The sequence below is a fragment of the Sturnira hondurensis genome, unplaced genomic scaffold, assembly GCF_014824575.4.
Source record: "Sturnira hondurensis isolate 20B ecotype Veracruz unplaced genomic scaffold, ASM1482457v3 Scaffold0011378, whole genome shotgun sequence".
Lineage (NCBI taxonomy): Eukaryota > Metazoa > Chordata > Mammalia > Chiroptera > Phyllostomidae > Sturnira > Sturnira hondurensis.
In genome coordinates, this window is record NW_028084009.1 from 5,722,440 (window position 1) to 5,743,170 (window position 20,731).

The 20,731-nt window shown below is 60.7% G+C and overlaps 1 protein-coding gene across 1 annotated transcript; it reads left to right on the forward strand.

Annotated features, from left to right (window-relative positions):
- The first annotated feature begins 5,135 nt into the window (after positions 1-5,135).
- RBM38 (RNA binding motif protein 38) lies at positions 5,136-18,681 on the forward strand. The gene is made up of 4 exons (XM_037059962.1): positions 5,136-5,556; positions 6,290-6,413; positions 6,869-6,923; positions 17,642-18,681. The coding sequence occupies exons 1-4, from the start codon at positions 5,320-5,322 to the stop codon at positions 17,943-17,945; spliced, it is 720 nt and encodes a 239-aa protein (XP_036915857.1). The 5' UTR covers positions 5,136-5,319; the 3' UTR covers positions 17,946-18,681.
- Positions 18,682-20,731: the final 2,050 nt, after the last annotated feature.

The window sequence follows — 20,731 nt, forward strand, 5'->3', positions numbered from 1 at the left end:
TGACAGCTGAGGCAACTGAGGCCCCCAAGAGCCCTCTGGCACGTGCGTGATGTGTCTGGACAGTGACAGCTGACCCAGACACCAGGGCGGGCTGGGAGTGGAAGATCTGAGTTGGTCCTGGGGCTGCAGCCAGATGGTGCCTCGGAGACGCAGGTGGGGCTGGTGGGCCCGTCTGGCCAGCAGGAGGCAGCCAGGAGGGCTCCAGGGAAGGGGGACACCAGTTTTTTCCCAGGTGGGGGCTCTGGGGGGAGGACAGGAGTGGGCGTAAACACGGGATGTTCTAAGTGGAAGGGTCCTTAGCTGCATGCGCCTTCCCTGCTGAGCAGCGGACCCCGGCCCAGGCCTTTGGCATTAGTCTCCCAGGACCTGGGTGGCTTGACCACAGAAGTTGATTCCCTCTCAGTTCTGGAGCCCCGAAGTCCAAATTCAAGGTGCTGGCAAGGCTGTGCTCCCGCTGAAGGCCCTCGGAGGGGACTCTGCCCCATGCGGGCCTCGCAGCTTCTGGTGTCTCAGCAATGGCGGCCTGCCTGGGCTCGGCGGGTGTCGCCCCAACCTCCCTTGCAGTGTCCCCTGGCATGCTCCCTGTGTGTCTCTGCGTTTTTAAGTGGTCTTATGACAAGGACAAGTCACTGGATCAGGCCCATACACATCCAGTATGACTTCATTTCAAATTGACTACATGGCAAAAATTGCTTCCAAATAAAGTCAGTCATTATCCACGGGTACCAGGGGTTAGGACTTGGACATGTATATATATTTTATTCCCCACCGGAGGACATTTTCTCATTGCTTTCGGAGAGAGAGAGAGGCATCGATTAGTTGCCTCCTGTATGCACCCTGACCAGGGATCGAACCTGCAACCTTTTGGTTAAGGGATGATGCTCCAACCAACTGAGCCACACTGATCGAGGCAAACATACTTTTTTTGGGAGACACAATTCAATCCATGGCAAATGCTCCAACCCCTCAGGCATCATCTCAGACAAAGACCAGCCTTCCAGAGCAAGGGTCCTGAGTCTAGGCTGTCCCCATGGGGACGGTGACAAAGGATGTGAGGTGGGACTCACCGTCAGACATCTTCTGAGCGAGCCAGGTGGGTGGTGGGCAGGGGGACAGGGCCTGCTCCATCTGCCACACCCAGAGCTGGGAGCCGGGGTCACTGTCCTCAGGGGACGAGAGGCAGTGTGTGTGTCGGCCTGCAGCAGGCCCCGGGCGCCGACCCCAGGTGGCCCAGCCTGAGTCGCCACACCTGTGCTCTTTCCCTTCCGCCTTCCAACCCCCTGGCTCAGAAGGCATCACTGCCTCCCCTGGTGATGACACGGGGCTGGAGCTTCAGAGGGAGGAACGCCAGTGCAAGGTCACAGATGACGGGGCCACAATCAACTTCCCCGCTGACCACCTCCCACCCCACAGTGCCACAGGGACTCAGGGGAGCCGGGAGAGGACCCCTCAGGGGGTTATTTTTCTTACACCAGGAGAGGCCTGTTTGTTGGCATTGGCTTAGCACTCAGCTGCTCAGTCTCAGCGCTGTCGACATTGTGGGCCCAATAGTTCTTCACTGTGGGGCATCCTGTGCACTGCAGGGCCTTTCGCAGCGTCCCTGGCACCAAAGCACACCTGTCACGCTTGGCCTTCCCCCACCCCCCCAGCTTCTCCTCTCAGCAACTGCCTGGAAACTTTACCTAAATGTAATATTCGTTTGTTGTTTCTCTCATCATAAAATGTAAAGCTTGCTGAGCCAAGCGGGCAGGCACGTTTGTTGCGGACCCGCAGCGTCCCTGGGGCCTAGAACCCTGGCCTCCCGGAGGACAGGCCATTCCACGAAGTATGAGTTGGAGGTAAATGACTCTCAGAAGCTGGGGCCACGTGGGGGCGCCGGCCATCCTACTGAGAAGTTGCAGTCGCAGAAACCTAAGGGATCAGGGGGATGAAGGAACCCGTACCTGGACATCCGCTTTTTAAGACACTGGTTCACCTCCCCACTGCCCCCACCCCGCCTCCCCACCGCCTTCCCTGTGGGGCAGGAGACCAGGTGCCCACGGCGAGCCCGCGCGCACTCCGGGAAGGACCAATGCCGGGCCCCAGTCATATGCTTCCCATATTCTGACTCTGGGGCCCCGCCCTGGGCGGTCGCCCCGGGTCGGGACCCTCCCAGAGACCTCCGGCCTCCGGCGCCAGCACGTGCTCCGCAAGCTCCCGCTTCTCACCAGCAGCCGCGCTCCCCGCGGATGCATCTCCGCGCGAGGTATACCGACGCGGGTGGTGGGCGGGGGAGGGCGGGGCCCGCGCGGCGGCGCTGGGATTTGTAGTTCCGGAGCCTCGGCCGGTCACACGGGTGAGCGGGAAGCCCAGAGCACCCCGGATCCTGCCCGGGATCCTGCCCCGGGCCCTCCTGGCTGAGGCGGTCTGGACCTGTCGGTCACAAAAGGGGAAACTGAGGCCCCGCGAAGGAACCCAGCTTGCTGAAGATCACGTGGTCGCTTTCCCTGGCGCAACAAGTGTAGGTCATGTTTTATTTTTTTTAAGTTCTTAAGTTTATCAGGCTTCTCATGAAAACTGTTCGTAATCACCACCGAGTCACTTTAGACTCTTTACTGTTCATTTATTTGCTTATTTTTGGCCTGCACCAGCGTGGGCCCTCCCAGTCCCGCTGATTTTGTTCATTGGCCCGGCGTTCCTTTCGCTGTGAGTTCTCCAGTTCTTCTATAGGCGGTGTTGGACTAGTGTGTTTGGGTTCGTTTTCCCTCGTGTAATCCGAGGAGGAGTCGTGAATCACCGCCGCCGGAGCCGGAGGTCTTTGCCGCCACCGAAATGGGTTCGGAATCCAAACGCAAAGATGGCGTCTGGCGTGGTCTACGCTTTGGCTAGTTTCCCCCGAATTTCTGTTTAAGTACTGTTGCCTTCCCGGGGTGAAGGACGTCAGTGACCGTTTGTTTTCTCTGGCGTTGTCTGGTGGCCATGAACTTCCAGGTCCGGATAGTTTCTGTGTCCTTCTCCACGGTGGCTGATCTTAAGGCAGCCAGGGAGGAAAAGAGCTGGGTCGCGCTTACATCAAAGTTTTCGGAGTGCCCCTTTTTGGTTTTCTAAATATTTTTCTTCTATTTATTGATTTGAGAGAGACTGCTCTGTTGTTCCACTTATTGATGCACTCACTGGTTGTTTTCCTGTATGAGCCCCGACCTGGTGATCAAACCTGCAACCTCGGTGCACGGAGATGACGCTCTAACCCACTGACCTGCCAGAGCAGAGGGTCCCTTTTCTGGTTGAGAGCTGTCCACACCTTGTTCGTTCCATCATACATTCACGCAAATGTGTCCCGAAGGCCCTCTGCTTGGCAGGTGATGTTGTAAAGGCCTGGAGTTGGAGGAACAGTGAGAGACAAGAGAAGGGGAAATGAGTTGAGACAGAAAAGAATGTTCTCAGTAGCCTCTTTGAAGACTTGGAGTTCCCTACCCAACATAAAGGGCCTGGAGGCTGTGGCTTGGGGAAGGGAGGATCAGACTTCGGTACCTGCACCGTGAACCTTAGGGTCAGGAACTCCAGGGACATGGAACGGGTTTCTCTGGACCTGGGGCTAAACACAGCCTGAATGAGGAGCAGACACTTCACCTGCATTCCTGTCCCCCTCAGCCCACCTGGTGCCATTCACATTTTCGCAGGCCCTAGCCTGTGTCCTACTGTCCAGAAAGGAAGGGGTCTATAGGGTTGGGACCAGAGTGACTCCACTTAGTTACAGTTCCAGACTGCACAGGGCATCACAGTGGTGGGGCCTGGACATGCAGAGTCTGAGGTCCCCAGATCCAGACTGGCCCCAGGTGTAACCCATCCCCGGGGGGAGTTAGTGCCAGGGCCAGCTTTGGGGGTAGTGACCCGCACAGTAACACGGCCAGATGCTCAGAAAGGCCTCGCACTTGGATCAGTGCTTTGCTGTCAGGTATGAAATTCCTAATTACTTTGAGCTCTCAAAATCCTGTAGCCAGCCCTGGCTAGGAAGGCTCAGTGGATAAAGGCTGGCCTGTAAACCAGAGGGTCCCGGGTTCAATTCCCAGTTGGGGCACAAGCCTGTGTTGCTGGCCAGGTCCCCAGTTGGGGGCATGTGAGAGGCAACCACACATTGATGTTTCTCTCCCTCTCTTTCTCCCTCCCTTCCCTCTCTCTAAAAATAAATAAGTAAAAATATACTTAAAAAATTCTGTGGCCCATGCTGGAGATGAGGTGACCTGATTCTGTGGTTGGGGACCAGAGCAATGGGAAGGTGGAAAGTGCTCTGCTTACTTTCCACCAAGGGCAATCCACACAGATGGAGGGATGCCTGGCGTGGGCTGTGGTTGGAGACAGACTTTTTTTTTTAATAAAAATTCTTTCTAGTCTTTAATTTTTTAAAAGATTTTACTTATTTCTCTTTAGAGGGGGAGGGAAGGAGAGAGGGAGAGAAACATCAATGTATGGTTGCCTCTCGTGCGTCCCCTGCTGGGAACTGGCCTGCAACCCAGGCATGTGCCCTGACTGGGAGTTGAACCAGTGACCCTTTGGTTCACAGCCCAATCCACTGAGCTACACCAGCCAGGGCTGGAGACAGAGTTTTGAAGAGGCCAGAACTTCCTCCCCTGCCCAGTCACGTTCTCTGGGGGGGCCTCTCCTGGACGGCAGCACCCTGATTTATTTCTTTCCGGGTTATATAATGTGTATTTACTTGCTGAATTGTGCGTCTTATTCATAGATGCTCCATGGGGTTAGAGTGTGTTCTGCGCATCTGTGCAGCCACCACTACCTGATTAATATTCATCAAAGTATTATATCTTTAGACAAAAGAAAATCGTTTTACCATTAATATAGTGAGATTAATATTACATCAATAATCATGATTTGATAATTGATTTTATCTGATTCAGTAGATTCTGCACTCCATGAGGGCAGCAGCTGGCAACTTCTCGGGCAAGTAGTAGGACCTCCGGAAACATCCAGATGCTCTGTTCCCGGAGGCGCATCCCACCCCAAGGCCTCCCCCAGAGCGCTGGGCGCGGCTGGGCGGGGTCTGGACTACGCTTCCCTGCGGCCCCTGCGCGCCAGGGGCGGGAAGGGGGCGGGCCCCAGGCGGGCCGGGGGTGGAGCCGGCTACAAAGCCCTGGGGTGGGCACCCGGGTGCAGAGTGCCCGCAGCGCCGGCAGGAGCGCAGCGAGGCTTATCGCGGCGCGTACTGCTGGAACGGCCCGCGAGTGGACGGGCCCGGAGGCGCCGCTGCTGCCTTGCTCGCTCCTTGTCGCCGCCCATGAGCGGATCCCCACGCGACCCGGGTCCGTAGGCCGCGGGGCACCCCCCATGCTGCTGCAGCCCGCGCCGGGCGCCCCGAGCGTGGGCTTCCCGCGGTCCCCGGCCGCCCCTGGCGCCATGCACGGCTCGCAGAAGGACACCACGTTCACCAAGATCTTCGTGGGCGGCCTGCCGTACCACACCACCGACGCCTCGCTCAGGAAGTACTTCGAGGGCTTCGGGGACATCGAGGAGGCTGTGGTCATCACCGACCGCCAGACGGGCAAGTCCCGCGGCTACGGCTTCGTAAGTGGCCCAGAGACTGGGCGCGCACCCCAACCTGCACTTATCTTGGCCCCGGGCGCCGAGTCAACTGGCGGGCGCACGCCCAGCCACTCCGCGGCCGCCTGGGGCGCCTTTGCCTAGCACTGGCACCTGCTGCCCCCTCTTGGGCTCCGGGGACGACTGTTCACGTTCCAGCTGGTCCGGTCCCCCCCCTGCCCCCCCATCCCTCGACTGGGTCAGTCTTCTCCTGCCCCACGCGTGGTTTAAAAGGGAGACCCGCTGGAATCGATTAGAACTTGTAAGTTTGGGGAGAGCTACTGGGGTCATACAACTACTCCCAGGACTTCGTGGAGCAACTAGCTAGTGCGGAGCAGAGGCTTCGCCCCCAGGGGCTTCGGAGACCTTAGCGCCCCTCCCCCCATATTTTTCAACACCACCCTCTGCCACCACAGATAAACATCAGTTTAAGTAAAAAGCGACTTGAAACCAGTCTCTTTCCAACTCCAGTGTCTCCAAACTCTCCTGTGAAGAAATTCACAGGCCCCTGCCTCTCTTGGGAGAAAGGAGGGTGCAGGGTCTCCCCTGAGGATTGTTTCTGCCCTTGAAGGCAAGGCTTCCCAGCACTTGAACTTGGAGGGAGGAGCTGGAATCCAGGGGACAGCTTTGTAGGAGGCGGGGGCTGGGGTCAGAGGGGTGGGGAAGTGAGCACCCAGGCCAGGGCAGTGCCCATCCATGGGTGCATCTGCTCTTCCAGGTGACCATGGTGGACCGAGCGGCCGCTGAGAGGGCTTGCAAAGACCCGAACCCCAACATCGATGGCCGCAAAGCCAACGTCAACCTGGCCTATCTGGGTGCCAAGCCGAGGAGCCTGCATTCGGGTAGGACGCTGTTTCCCTTTCCTGGCTCTCCTTGGCTGCTATATTCAGCATTGGTGTCTGTCTGGTGGAACACCCCCGCCCCCACCCACCCGAGGAGTGCCAGTCGGCTGTCATGTGCTTGCAGAGCCGTCACAGGGCAGTCATTCCCCAGCTTGGGAGCTGGGCCCCTTCACCTAGCTGCGTGTGCCAGTGGCACAGGGCGACGAGGGTGCGTCACCCAGTCGTCGGCTGTCCTCACAGGCGGGAGGAAGTTGGCTGCCCGGACCTGAGGTGGGGAGGACGAGAGCCTACAGGCTGCTGTCCCCCAGGTCCCTTTTGGCTGGGAGCTTTGGGGTTTGTGTGGGGGTGGCCTGGGAGGGGCGAGGAAGCCCATTTTCCCTTTTGGTTAGACTGGTGTGGCTGGGCGGTGCTGCTGCCCTGGACGAGCCCCGCCCCTAACGGGCCTCTCATTGTAGGCTTTGCCATCGGCGTGCAGCAGTTGCACCCCACCTTGATCCAGCGGACATACGGGTGAGTGGGGTGGCTGGCTGGGGGCGGGGCGCGGGCACGGGGCTCCCAGGGTGGGCACTCACCTCACTCCAGGACCGCTAACCCCGTTGCCTGGGTTGTGCCCTAAGGTGTCCAGGGAACACTTGCTCCAACTTTTCAGAAACATGGTTTGGTTTGGGGGGTGGGGTGGGGCAGAGACAAGCTGGGAGAACTGACAGAAGGCAGATGGCGTTTCTCCACCCCTGGCAGAGGCCCCACAGCAGAGAGAGATGAGAAGCGTGGGCTCCGGAGCCTGCAGCCTGGGGTTCAAATCCTGGCTTCCCACTTCCTAGTTGTGTGACCTCTAGCAGCTGACACAGGCGTCTCTGTCTCTGTTTCCTCACCCGCGAAGTGGGGACAGTAACTGCACCTCCGATTTCTGTGAGCACAGGCCTTGGGTGGCAGGTGAGCGTTCTGGAAGCGTTGCCAACATTTTTAGGGACTGGCAGGCCAGGCCCTTCTCAGGGAGCCCCTCTGACCTGCTCCAGTGCCCAACAGATGGTGGCAGCAGGTCGTGCCGGCCGGGGTCCCATGGCTGTGAGAGCTGGAGCAGGTGAGCCGGTGTTGGGGCCAGATGTCCCTAGCCCAGGCCGGCTGGCCTCTGGGCCTTTTGTCTGACGTGCTCTGGAGAAGCGTGTCCCACCCTCCTCCATCCAGAAAAGGCCCTTCTTTCCTTGCCCCCCCTTTTTTTAACATCTAATAAGGCCTGGCAGCTGCTCGGGGAAGGACACGCAGACTTCAGGGGCACAAAGGAGCCTGCCGTGCTCTCCGACTTCCCAGCCCGTGATTGGTGTCACCGGCGCACCAGTGCCGGGAGCTTGTTGTCGGGCTGGGGGGTGGTTCTTTGCGGGGGGCAGGGGGAGGACAGTCAGTTATAAAACAGGCTGCTGCTTTCAGAACATTAGCGCTTCTCAAGCTATCAGAGACCAGTCTTGGGCACCAGGTTCGAGGCTCAGTTGGAGGAGCATCCTGGCTCGAGGGGCCAAGTGGACCAAAGGATGGGGGCACTGACTGGGCAGGTCGGCCAGGTGACTGAGAAACTGCCCCAGGCCTGCGACTCAGGGTGGCCTGCACAGTGCATGGATGGCTTGTGTGTGAGCTCAGCGCCAGTCTGCCTTCTGGGGGGGGGGGGGGGGGCAGCCTGGAGGGCGGCTGGGAGCCGGTAGTTCTGGGTTTTACTTCTTGCCGGGGTTCTGCCTCGTGATGTCTGCAGCTGTCTTGGAAGGGGGTCTGGGGACACCCCTGTCCTGCTATCGTCCCAGGTTCTTCCTCTCTGGGGTTCAGGCCCCACGAGGAGGGTGTTCCTGGTTTTCATGGCCCTGGCTGTGTCCACACCAGGTGCCCCGGGGGCAGGGCCGGCTGCACAAAGATGAAGGTGTGAGCTTCCCGCACCAGCAGCTCTTCCTGTTTAACATGTAACAGTACCTCCCCCACCCGAGTCTGATCCTGGCGGCTGTCTTTGGGCCTCTAGCAACTGGCAGCGCTTGGCCTCTGGAGCCTGCAGACCCGGGTTCAAATCCTGACCCTGTCACTTATTGGCTGGGCCCGTCTTGGCCAGTGATGTGGTGTCCTCCTCTTGAGCCTCCAGTTTTGTCATCTGACACAGTGTCGGCACCAGCGCTGGGTGGCCCTGTGCCCGCCACGCCTCTCCTTCTGTCCCCGCGACCACCCGCTGAGGTCAGGATTGACGCCTCTTTGCTTCATAGATGGGAAAACGGGCAACGAAAGGTTAACAGCCAGTCCTGCATGGCTGGAGGGATAGGACAGGTGCCCAGGCCAGCTGGTTCTGGAACCCACTCTCTGCTCTCTTTGGGGGGGGGCAAAGACGGGGACACCCCAATCACTCCTTGGGGTCCCCAGAAAGTCACCCACGTGAAGGTAGTTGGGGGTAGGTCACAGTTTTATCGCTGTGTGTTCCCCATCTCAGGCGACACTGTTTTGTAACTCAATCTGCTGGCTGGCCATTTAATACCTGGGACAGGGAAGAGGCCTCTAGCTATTAATTGGTTGCCAAGGGGTGGAGGCGCAAACAGGGACAAGGGGTCAGAGGGACTGTCCCGCAGTCGGTCGGTGGACTGGAGCCTCTGGGAGCTGTGCTGCCTGCCTCCTTGCCTTGCCGAGGTCCAGGCGTGGGTGGGGCCCCTGGGTGCGTGGCCGCAGAGGGGTGGCCAGCCGGGCTGCCTGGGTCAGCTGTCCTCTCCCAGCGCCCGCCTGCCTGGCTGGAGAGTTGGGCCGTCAGCGTCCCCTTTGTCTTTGCAAACAATCGGGCTTGGGACTGTGGCCGGGCCTGACTCAGCGGTCGTTTGTCGGCTCTGGGCTGGCAGCGAGGCTGGGCCTGTTGGTGGCTGAGGGTGCCATGCGAGCTCGGTGTGGGAGCCAGGTGACCCTCTCCTGCCCGGCCTGTCTGTCCTGGACTTCCTGGCCCCCAGCGTGGACCCAGACAGCTCTCAGGGACCCCTGCCCCGGGCTGGGAGAGGCCACTGCCTGGAGCGCTGGCCTGGAGAGTCGGTGTGGAAAGGGTCCCCAGAGAACTTGGCACTCCGACCCTTTTGCGTGGATTCTCTTCCCCCAGTTGTTTTTTCTTAAGTCGATGGACATTTCCAGGACCCAACTCCGCTGACTGTGCATTTCCATCACATAACCACGTGGGGGGCCAATTCCTGAGGTGGTGGCCCCAAGCGAGGAGACAGTGGTGGCCATGGACTGCCCAGCTGAGCGTCCCTTTGCTGGCTGGTGGGACAGCGAGCAGGCGGCAGGCAGGAGTGAAGGCAGAGCAGTTTGGAGAGGGCCCATGCCCAGGCAGAGCTGGGTCCCAGCCTGGAAGGGGCCTCCCGGTGTCAAGGGGCACTTGTTCACACCAAGGCCGGGCTGTGCTCGGAGCCCGTCCTGGGTTATTTTTGAAGGGCCAGCTGCTTCTCTGGGCACAGCTGGCCCGCCCCATTCTTAATGGGGGTGTGCTCGGGCTCCACGCCCCTTTACTGTGAGCTCCCCTACGTGCCAGGCTTGGGGCCAGGCCCTGGGGGGGCCCGGATAATGAGATGGGGTCCCAGGGCTTCTTGGCTGTCAGGTGCGCCGGTGGTTGGAGCAAAGGCCCTCAGGTCTGCCTGGGTTCAAGGCTGGGCCCAGCCCTCTGTCTGGGCACCCCTCCCTGTCTGGGTCAAGGGGACACCCGGTTGTAGGGCTGACCGGGTGCTGTGTGCAGGGCCGTTGGTCGGAGTCTGGCCCACAGGAGAACCTGGGGTTTGGCAGTGACAGCCACACAGCATCCCGGGACAGGGTCTGTCACTCCCGCCACCTGCGCGGGCCTCAGTGAGGGGAACCGTGCTTGGCCCTCCCAGAGTAGGGTGGGGGCCCGAGCTGGGGGCTCCTTCGCCCTGGTTCCTTCCTTGGGGGCCCAACTCCTTGCCTCTGGCCAGTCCTTGGACACACCCCGACCCCCAGCAACAGACAGCACCATGGGGCCCTCTTACACGGACCATGAACCCTGCAGTGTTGGAGACCTGCCATCTTTGTGTGAAAGTCCCCAGTGCCCACACCGAAATTCGGGCCATGCACGAGCACACCCAGGGGGCTGAGTGGAGCGCCCAGACCACTGGGATGGGAGAGGGGCCGGGGTATATTAGGAAAGTGTTGGAATTCAAGGGCCTGGACAGTATCATTCACTCATTGGGTTTTTATTGAGCACCTGCTATATGCCAGGTCGTGTGCATGGGCTACTTTGAGTGAGAAAGACACAGTCCCCCTTGCAGGGCACTTCCTTTCCGGCAGGGTCACCAGACTGTTGCGAAGCCATCAGTGTGCGAACGGTGCCGCGGGCAACTGAGCAGGCAGTTCCTCGTGGCAGTGGGACAGCCCTGCACTGCGACCGTCACAGTGGATGGAAGGTGTGTGTTTGTGACATGGTGTCAGACTTACCCACCAGGACACAGCAAAAAATGGTGAAGTCCAGGGAAGCCTGACGCCGGTTGGCAGCCATGTGCGTGTGGTTCCTGGTTTTGGTGACACTCTGGGTTGTAGGACGTCGTCTTTGGGGGACCTCTCCACTCTGTTTTTGGAACTCCTTGGGAGTCTGTCCCGGCTTTATAATGTGCAGTAGGTAAAGCTGGGGGGTGCGGCACAGCGCCTGAGGGGGTGGGCGCCCTGAGGGCATGGCAGGAAGTGAGGTCAGCGCCAGAGGCTGTGGGCGCCCTCTCCCCAGTGTGAGGCGTCACTTGGCTTGTTTTTACTTTCAGGGTGTCTGGGGAGATTGGCACTTCCTGTTTGTCACTCACTGGAGCGCAGGGGGGGTGTCGGGGGGCCCGTGCACACCTGCTGTTTGTCCCTGTCTGCCGTAACAGAAGCCGGGGTCCCTCTCAAAGGACACGCTCCACTCCCAGCCCTGCTGGCCCTTCTCTGGCTGGAGAGCCTTATGCACAAGGGGGGTGGGGGGGTTGGGCTCAGACCCAGGGTGGGGCCAGACCACAGACAGATGCTGAGGCATGCAGCTAAAACCCCCTGAGGGTGTCCCCAATATAGGTGGCTGGGGGTGGGCCCCCAGGTGGACCTGCCCCTTCAGGCCACAGCTGGGTAGGGAGTCTGGAGGCCCCTTTTTCGACTTGTCTGTTCCACCCCTTGTCCCCGTGACTTTCCTTGTTAAGTCTCAGTTTCCCCATCTGCCAAGGGGGCCTGACAAGTGCCCAGGGGGCAGGGGGCGGATGTCAGATCACTCTCCCTCCCCCCGCCCTCTCGGTGCAGGAAGGAAGTGGCGCGTTCTTCCAGTCGGTTCATTCAGCAGGCACGTGCTTGCGGTGTGCCAGGCTCAGGATGCCGTGGGGACGCGAGGAAACCCGGCCCTACTGTGCGATTGCAGGGCGTTCTGCAGCAGGGAGGTTCTGGGGAGGGGACCGACGGCAAAGGGAATGATTGGTCTCCAGCAGCCACAGGTGCTGTGCGGGGAAGGAGTGGCCGGGCAGCGGGGGACATGGGAGGCAGGGGGGTGCAGGGCCGGCAGGTGGGCGGTTGGATTTTACTGTGAGTGGCTTGGGGCCAAGGTGGGCCCTGCATGGAGGAGGGCCAGGTCACTGGTGTCTTTCAAGAGCCCCTCTGGCTGCTGGGCGGGCTGGGCTGCCAGGTCAGCGTGGAGGCCCTGCCAAGGGACAGAACAATAATCCAGGGTCAAGGTCTGTGGCTGCCCCACCAGCACTGGGGCGAGAAGGGGGGACTCTGAATGCTTTTTAAAGAATGTCTCACAGAAGTAGGCATCTAAGAAGATTCCAGAGCGTTAGGCCTGAGCAAATGGAAGGCCTGGTTGGTCTTGCCAGTGAGGGGAGGCTGGTGTGGGGCGGACTTTCAGGGTAGGAGCAGGTTCCGGTGGACACACTGTGCCGGACCCAGCAGGGTCCCAGGTCCCTGGAAGGGCTTCTCACCTACTCCAGGTCTGGCCTCCCCTCCCACTCACCTGTTGTCTGGTGGCCCCAGAGAGCCCGGGGGTTCCCCTGAGGCCTCTGCAGCCTGGTTTCCCAGTGGCCTGTGCAGGGCCCATTCCCAGGGTTGGGGGGTCAGGGGGTGCCTCCTCCACTGCCTGCAAAGCCTTGAGTCCCGCCTCCAGCTGCTGGGTGTCTCCTGCTCAGTGGGCAGAAACCTCCAGAGAGTAGAAAAAGTGAAACCAACCGATGTGCCTTTTTTATTTTTACTTTTGTGGGCAGCTTTGCATTCAGAAGCGGGCCCTCTGGGCTGCAACTGAACCCTTTCCACTGGGGTTTTGCTTTGAGTGTACAGAGGTGTGGTCAGCTGTGTCCTGGGCGCTGGCTGCCCCTGGCCCTTGTCTGCACCCTTCCCCAGCCCGGGAGCTTGTGGACCGTGCTGCTCAGGGCACCAGACAAATGCCTTCCAAAGGGCCTTTAAGGACCGCCCCCTTGGGGCTCTGCCAGGCTCTGGGGCACACTCTTCATTTGCAGAGGGGGAAACTGAGGCCAGAGAGGGCTGAGGGACTGGACAGGCTCAGCCAGGATGCGAGGAACTCGGGCTTCTCGCCTCTGGACAGGTGGGGTGGGCATGGCTTTACGGGAGGTGGCCAAGGCAGGGAGCCCCTGGGGGGTGGGCCAGAGTGTGGCCAGGCCTGTGCCCTTTTCAGAGGCCTGAGGATCAGGCACGTGGACCTGGCGGCATCCTGACCATTCCGGAGAGCAGGCAGAGTGTCAGGGAGCCTTCTGGGCACAAGCTCCCCGTTCCCTGGCGCCAGGGAGTTGGGACCTCTGCCTGTGGCGATGTGCAGGCCTGGGGTGCGGGTCGGGGAGCACATGGGGGCTGCCCTCGGATGGGACAGGCTGCCGAGTGCCTGGGTGCTCTTTCTCACTGAAGAGCTCAGTGTGTCTGCGTGTCCGTGCCCAGGTGGGTGCTCACACGCACCCCCAGGTCCCCGCCTGGCCTCCTTCCCAGCCCCCGGCGTGGGCACCCATGGCTGTGAGGGTGGCGAGAAGCCCTTGTGTTTGCCCTTCACTTTGCAGTCTGTGGCAGTGTCTTCCCCTCAGGGTGGTGCTGGGGGACCCTCTGTGGCGTCCGTCCTGAGAATTGCAGGGTGTTAGCAGCACCCCTAGCCTGTACCCAGTGGAAGCCCGAGGCACACATGTCACGGCCAGAACTGTCCCAGGCGTGCCCATGTCCCCTGAGGGGCAGAGACACGCTGGCTGAGGACTGCTGCCCTACTGGGGGGTCCCGGCTCCCACAGCCAGCTCTGGGGTCGGCCTCCGTGACTCCTGTTTCACAGGCACGTGCCACCAGAGGAGGGCCCTGCCATTTTAAAAAACTTTTATTTAAAAGATTTTTTTATTTATCTTTAGAGAGAGGGGAAGGGAGGGAGAAAGACAGGAAGAAAAACATCAATGTGTGGTTGTCTCTCATGCACCCCCTACTGAGGACCTGGCTCACAACCCAGGCCTGTGCTCTGACCGGGAATGGAACCGATGACCCTTTGGTTTGCAGTCCAGTGCTCAGTCCTCTGAGCCCCAACAGCTGGGGCCTCCCTGTCACTTTGATCCGAACCCAGGTACACACACCTGTCTGGGGCCGTCTCTGTGGACACACTGAGCTCCTCGGCAGACACAGCACCACCAGGGGCTGCCACGTCTTGGAGAGGGCCTCTTGTCGTGCCTGGGCCGCCCTCCCACCTGGGTGGACTGAGTTTGCTGGCCCCGACCCACAGCCAGCCCCTGTGGGCACAGGCACTGGGCAGCAGACGGACAGGAGCAGACTCTGCTTCGTTGCAGCCTTGGGCTGGGGGCCTCTCTGAGCCCCAGTCCCTGTCCCTCAGAAGTGGGGGAACAGCAGCCCCTGTTACGTGCTGTGAAAAGCTTTGTAAGTTACCTTAGGGTTTTCACACCGAGTGTTGTGGGTGGTCGAGCACCGGGAGGAAACAGGTGACTAGATGTGGACAGTATCCCCAAGGGACAGGAAACAGGTCCCCCTCCTCCCCACCTTAAACGTTATGCACCCTCATCGTGCTTGAGTGTCCCCCAGCAGAGCGGAGCTCTGGGGTGGCCAGACCTTGGGCCAGGTGTGGGCAGGAACCTGTCCCTGGTAAAGCCCCAGGCACCTGTGGTGGGTGGACAGCACATGGCCCTGGCCCAGGCAGCTGTTTCTGAGGGCTGGTGTGTGTGAGGGTCTTCCGGGGGCTGTCAACTGTGGGGCCTTGACCCTGCCCGACTTCAGTCTGCAGGGATCCTTGATTGTAGCAAATGCATGGTGGGCAGTGGTGTCTGAGGTGGGGCCTCCCCCACCCGTGCCCGTGCTTGGAGAAGTTCGGCCTTAAGCGTCCGCAACCTCAAGTTAAGGAGTGTTCCCAGGTTCTGTAAGCTAAGTGTGGGTGCACACGGTGCGGGGCCCCATACCTCTGGTGCCTAGGGGGCGGCATGGTAGGCACTGCCCCATGACATGTTTTGACCCATTCATTTGCTCCTTCCCTGGGGGGAGGTCTCTGGACTGCTGGAGCCCTTTGGCTGTGTTGGAGCGGCGGGTGCCTGAGGGCTGTTGCCCTCTTCCAGTCACTCATGTGAGACCCAGCAGGCGACAGGCCACGGAGTTCTAGCCCTGTGCAGTTGCCCCCTCCTCCAGGAAGCCTCCCCTGAACACCCTGGGAGTCCCAGGTCTGGTCATGAGTTGGTGTGTTTGTGTGACTTCTGCCCCTCCTGGAATCCAGGCCCCACGAGGCCAGGGCTTGTGCAGCCTTCGGAACGCCGTGTCCTGGCCCAGAGCATGCCCTCAACAGGTGAGAAGGCTGTGTCCCAGCTCCTGAGGCTGAGGTGGGATTCGAACCCAGGCCCACCTCTGTTCAAGGCTCTTTTTCCCATGGGGAAGGCCCTCGGAGGGACGGACAGCAGAGGCTTCTGAACAGATGAGGGAAGCAGGCATCATGGCCCCCAGCAAGGGCCTCTGACAGAAACTGCGAACAATGGCCCATGTGGGCACAGAACTGCCTGATGCTGGCGTGGGTGTGTTGCCGTGGCAGCCACTGGGGTGCGGCTCCCTAGGAGGGCCAGTGGTCAGAGGGAGCTGGGGGGGCCCCCCGGCACAGAGCCAGGTGTGTGCCCCAGTCTCTCACCCTCCAGGTGCTCGCTGCTCGGTGTGTGGGGCCCACCGCACCGCCCTTCTCCTCAGCTCTGCCCATGCCCAGCCAGCAGGGACCCCACTGGCGGTACGTTCCCACGGGGCGGGGGCCTTACCTGTGTGTCTGACTGGTGAAATCACGCTAACCTGGTGTCTGTCATTTGAAGGCGTTAGGCATGTGCACAAAGGTGTGCAACACAGCCAGTGTGGAATTCAGGACTCACCCTCAACCCCAGACACCCCCAGGCATTCCCCTCCCCCCTGCCCTGCCCGAAGCCCCCGGCAGTTTGACCGCTCCCCCATCTGGAGTTGCCTGTCGTGGATGCCTCTCGTGGATGGGATCCTGCGGGTGGCCAGTGTCCCTCAGCAGGGTGTCGAGGTTCGTCCCGCCGTGTAGCACCTGTCCATCTCTTTCGGTGGCTGCATACCAGCCCGTGGCCCAGATCCTCCACTGCCTGTTTATCCTCAGCGGTGGGCGGACCCTGGGCTGTGGTGGTCCTGCTCTCTCACCCTCATGGTGCCCGTGAGTGCGCTCACCCTCCCAAGGTGTTCAGACCCACGTGGGATCCTGGAGCCCTTTTCTGTGTTTCGAAGCATAACGCCGGGCGAAGCTGCTGCCGACTCGCGGGCACGTAGAAACGGGTCGGGTTTCTGGCGCTCCAGCCTCACCCGTCCTTAGCTCACAGATGTGTACGCATTTGTTTCTGTAGCGCAGACAGTATTACCATTTAACATAAATATCTCCGTTTTGCATAAACACCATCTCCATTCTGCTGCTCAGTTGTTGCTCCTGACAGCGTGGTGCTGGGAGAGGCTTGGGCTGAGTGTGGGCCCTGTCCCCTCGTCGTATGTGGTGGGGCCTGGAGGGACATCACAGTGCCCCATGTGTGACGCTCGTGTTTCTCTGGTTTTCCACTGATGCTGTGGCTGCCGCTGTGATGTACTGAGTGCATCTGTCTGCCCCGGAGAGACTCCTCGTGGGCGCTGGGGGTGGCCTGCCCCAGGGGACAGAGCGCATGGTCTCGGTGGCCCACTTGCTGCCCAGTCGCTCTGCAGACAGCTGTCCGTTTCTGCCCCTGCTGGGGGATGAGGCCTCTGGGAACATCTTCCTTTTCCTTTCAAAGCAGCTTCTGTGGAGCAGGTGCAGGGCAGGGATCCTAGGCCCATCGTACAGGAGTAGAAGGAGGTTGGGGTACCCCCCCTTTGTGATTTGTGCTGGTATGAGGGAGGGGGAGGAGATGCCCATGGCCACAGTGTCTGCCCCATGGGCTTCCTTTGTGCCCAGTGGGTTGTGAGGCTCGGAGAGGCTGAGCCACTTACCCAGGGCAGCACAGCGGCTGGTCGGCAGGGTGGACAGATGCTGCCGCCGCCTTCCTGCACCTCAGGTTCCCATTTGCAACATGCAGGAGTCGATCCTCGCCCTGGAGGGTGTGCGTTGGCACGTGAGCCTGCAGGGTGGGACCAGCGTGGTGGTTAAGAGGGTCTGGGAGTCTCAGCCTGAGGCCTTTCTGAGGCCTCAGCTCAGCTTTACTGCCACCACCACCATCGCCGCCACACGGTTTTACTCCGTCAGTTACCTGTTCATCCACTCGCATGCACTGGGCCCTGCTGGTGGCCAGGACCGGCTGGCAGCGAACAGAAGGAACGTTCCTTGGGGAGCCAGGACTCTGGGTGGGGGGCCAGACGTGGTGAATCAGCAGGCTGCGAAGGGTGTCCTTGGGTGGGTGGCAGATGTTGGGAAGATGAGCAGGGAAGCATGGGGACAGGGCGGCCTTCGTGGGCCCGTGGCTTGGGCACTCACATGGGGACCCACACTCAAAAGGGCCCGCACTGGCTTTGACACCTGCTGTCCTTGTCTTGAGATTCTAAAGCATTTTTAAACCTGGTTCCCCAGTAACATCAGCGGTCCTGCGGGTGCAGGGCTGGGACGGGTGCCTGGGAAGGGCCCACTGAGGAGAGAACATTAGTGCACAGCCAGTGCTCGCGCCTGAGCAGCTGACGTGTTCAAGCCCCGTGGAAAGAGACCTGGGACAGGAACACACAGTGCCCCCCTCTCCCTCTGGGTCCCGCCCCGGAGCTAGCGTGGCGTCTGACCTTTGAACCCCCGTTTGGCTCCACAGGTTGACCCCCCACTATATCTACCCGCAAGCCATTGTCCAGCCCAGCGTGGTGATCCCGGCCACCCCCATGCCCTCGCTGTCATCACCCTACGTCGAGTACACGCCGGCCAGCCCGGCCTACGCGCAGTACCCACCAGCCGCCTACGACCAGTATCCCTACGCGGCCTCGCCCGCCTCGCCCGCCAGCTTTCTGAGCTACAGCTACCCAGCCGCTGTGCCCCCGGGCCTCGCAGCCGCAGCCCCCGCAGCCACTGCCTTCGTGCAGTACCAGCCTCCGCAGCTGCAGCCCGACAGAATGCAGTGAGGCCGCTGCCGCGACTACGACCTGCCGCCCACGCGCCCGCCAGGCAAGCGGCCTGCTGAGCTTGGGCTGCATACCGGCACCTGTGCTTCTGGGGACCCCCGGGAACCCTGCCTGCACCCCGGATGGCCCAGAGGCCGCTTCCCTCTAAATCCAGGACCCACCCTGCGTCAAGAGAGGACTTTTAGAGAAAGAAGGAGCAAGAGTTCCAGAAGATGTAAGCCAGACCTGCCAGCCCACACCACCCGCCGTCTCCCTTCACCTGCCCTCCCTCCCCGAGCTCCAGGCCGAGGGGCTCCCGCCTGTCCCCCAGCACCCTGCAAGGCCCTCCCCACCCCCTGCAGACCCTGGCTGTCCTGTGGGCTCTGCAGAGACTTTGTCCTCCTCAAAGATGCCTTACTCCAGGGAAACCTGAACGAGTGACGTGAATTGACTGTTTGTTGTCACTCCATCCGCACAAGCTGTGAACGCCACCTCGTGGGATTCTCACTTCCAGCAATGGCACAGGGTGGCTCCCGCGAGCCCCCGAAGCTCCCAGGGCAGCAGGACCCCCAGCCGTGGCTGCGTCCCTGGCCCTCGAAACACTGAGACCTTTTCTCTCATTGTGGTCATTTTGCTACTAAGATGATGCAGTTTATTTTTTCAGTGGAGGCTCCTGCCACCGAGAAACCAGAACCTGTTTTTGACTTTGAGATGGTCACTTCTGTCCGTGGCTCCGCCCCAGGAGACAGGGACAGTATTTCTGTCCGAAAGGTCTCTGTCGCTCGAGCACCAGGAGCCCCTTGGAGGGCAGATCTCTCCAGACCAGAGGTCGTCCTCAGTGACAGTAAGTTGTCTCAGAAGCTTGTCCCCACCCTTGCAACCCTGGCAGTGGACAGAGAGAGTGGGGCCCTAGGTAATGCTGGCCGAGGGGCTGGACACAATGCCCCCACCCTCTGCCGGTGTTCCAGCTGCACACCAGCCTGAGCTGAGACCAGCCTGCCGTGTCCTGCCTGCCCAGGGGGCTCAGTGGGGCAGGGGAGGCGAGAATTCCAGCAGCAGCGAAGGGGCTCCTGGGGGTCTCTGCCCTGCCTTGCAGGAGGTGGGAGGGTGAGTGAGGGGGCAGCCTGGCAGAGGCGGCTTGGCGGGAGAGGGCAGAATGTTGGGGGGCGCTGGGGGTATTCCTTCAGACCTACCTCAGGGAAGCGGGAGGCCCCGGGGCTGGCTGACGCAGGCGGGTGCTTTGCGGCACGCCTGGGAGAGTCGAGGCCCCGGAAATACAGGTAGCTAATATTATAATAATATTTTTATTAGAATGTTCGGATTATAAAAATAAAACTTGTTTTCTTTAAAGAAAAAGTTGGCCTGTAGCTTTTTTCTCTTGACGTGGGGGCCCTCGAACCCTCCCTGCCAAAGTCATCCCGAGCAGGTCCCACGCCACACGTGTGAAGGAATGGAAAACCCCGCCCCCCCAGGTGCTTTCCCACTCAGCGGTCTGCCCAGAGCCCCAAGGGAGAGCTGACTGGCTTAGAGCAGGCCTGGGGGCGGGGACCAGTGTTGTGATTGGCAGCTCCAGCAGCACCCCATGGAATAGCGTGGGCAGCTCCCCAAGAGAAAGGAGAGGGGCCGAGTAAGGGCTGCTGCCAGGAGGCAGGTTGCCATGCAGCTTCCCTAGGGGTGCTGGCAGCCAGGGGGGTCCAGGTCACAGAATTAGGAAGGGGGGCCTCAGTCTGGGGCTGAGGGGCCCCAGCCTGGAATGGACTTGGCATCTGGAACTCAGCTGGAGCCCCAACTCAGCACTGGGGGGATCATGAGGGCTTCAGAGAAGAGGTGTTAAGGCTGGAGGGTATATTCATTCACTACTCCTATTTGTCAGCTGCTTAACCATTCGCTGAGAAGGGTGTGCAGGCTCCCATGCAGAGCGCCGGGGAGAGTCATAGGCAGGCAGCATGGTGGGGGAGAAGCAGCAGACATGCAAATGGGGTGGTCGCAGACACCGACCACACTGTGAAGGAGCTGTCCCAGGGTGGGAGAGGATGACTGGGTTCTCAGCAGCGGGGACAGCAAGTACAAAGGCCCTGGGGTAGGTGCCTGGACCCAGCAGGCCAGGGTGGCTGGAGGAGGAACCACACGGGGAAGGAGGAGGAGGTGAGCCCCAGGGAGAGGCTGGTGGTTGCTGGGGAGATGGCCGAGACCCCTAGGGAAGAGCGAGCACGGCCTGGCCTGGGAGGAGTAGCGAGCACACAGATGCTGCCGGCAGACCCAGGCGGCGTGACTGGTTCTGTCGGTGGGAAGTCCCCTGAACCTGGGGGAGGGGAGGGCGCCACAGCTGTGATGAGCACAGAAGGCAGCTGGGCAGTGCAGGACCAGGGCCTCCCGGTGGTCCAGGGGGATGGAGTGGGAGCCCCTGGTGAGGAGGTCAGTCTGAGTAAGGCTCAGAGGTCCTGGTGTGACCTCCTTGGGGCCAGTCACTCTTTAGGCCCCAGGTCGGGGCCCATCAAATGCAGCCTGTCCCCTGTCTCCTGCGCTCATCTCCCACACAGTGGCCCTCACATCCGCAGCTCCCAGCTCAGAGCCCTCTGTGGTTCCACACCATCCTCAGAGGAAAGGCCGGAGCTGTCACTGGCCATGTGCCCACACCCGGCACGACTCACCCCAGGGCCTTTGCACTTGCTGTGGAGTCCTTAGTGCTGAGCCGGGCACAGCTGGGAAACTGTGTGGCCTGCAAATATTCTGAACTTGACACAATCCATGGCGGGTGGTTAGCAGCAGTTTCTAGGGGAGGTCATGGGTGGGAGTTCTGGGGCCAG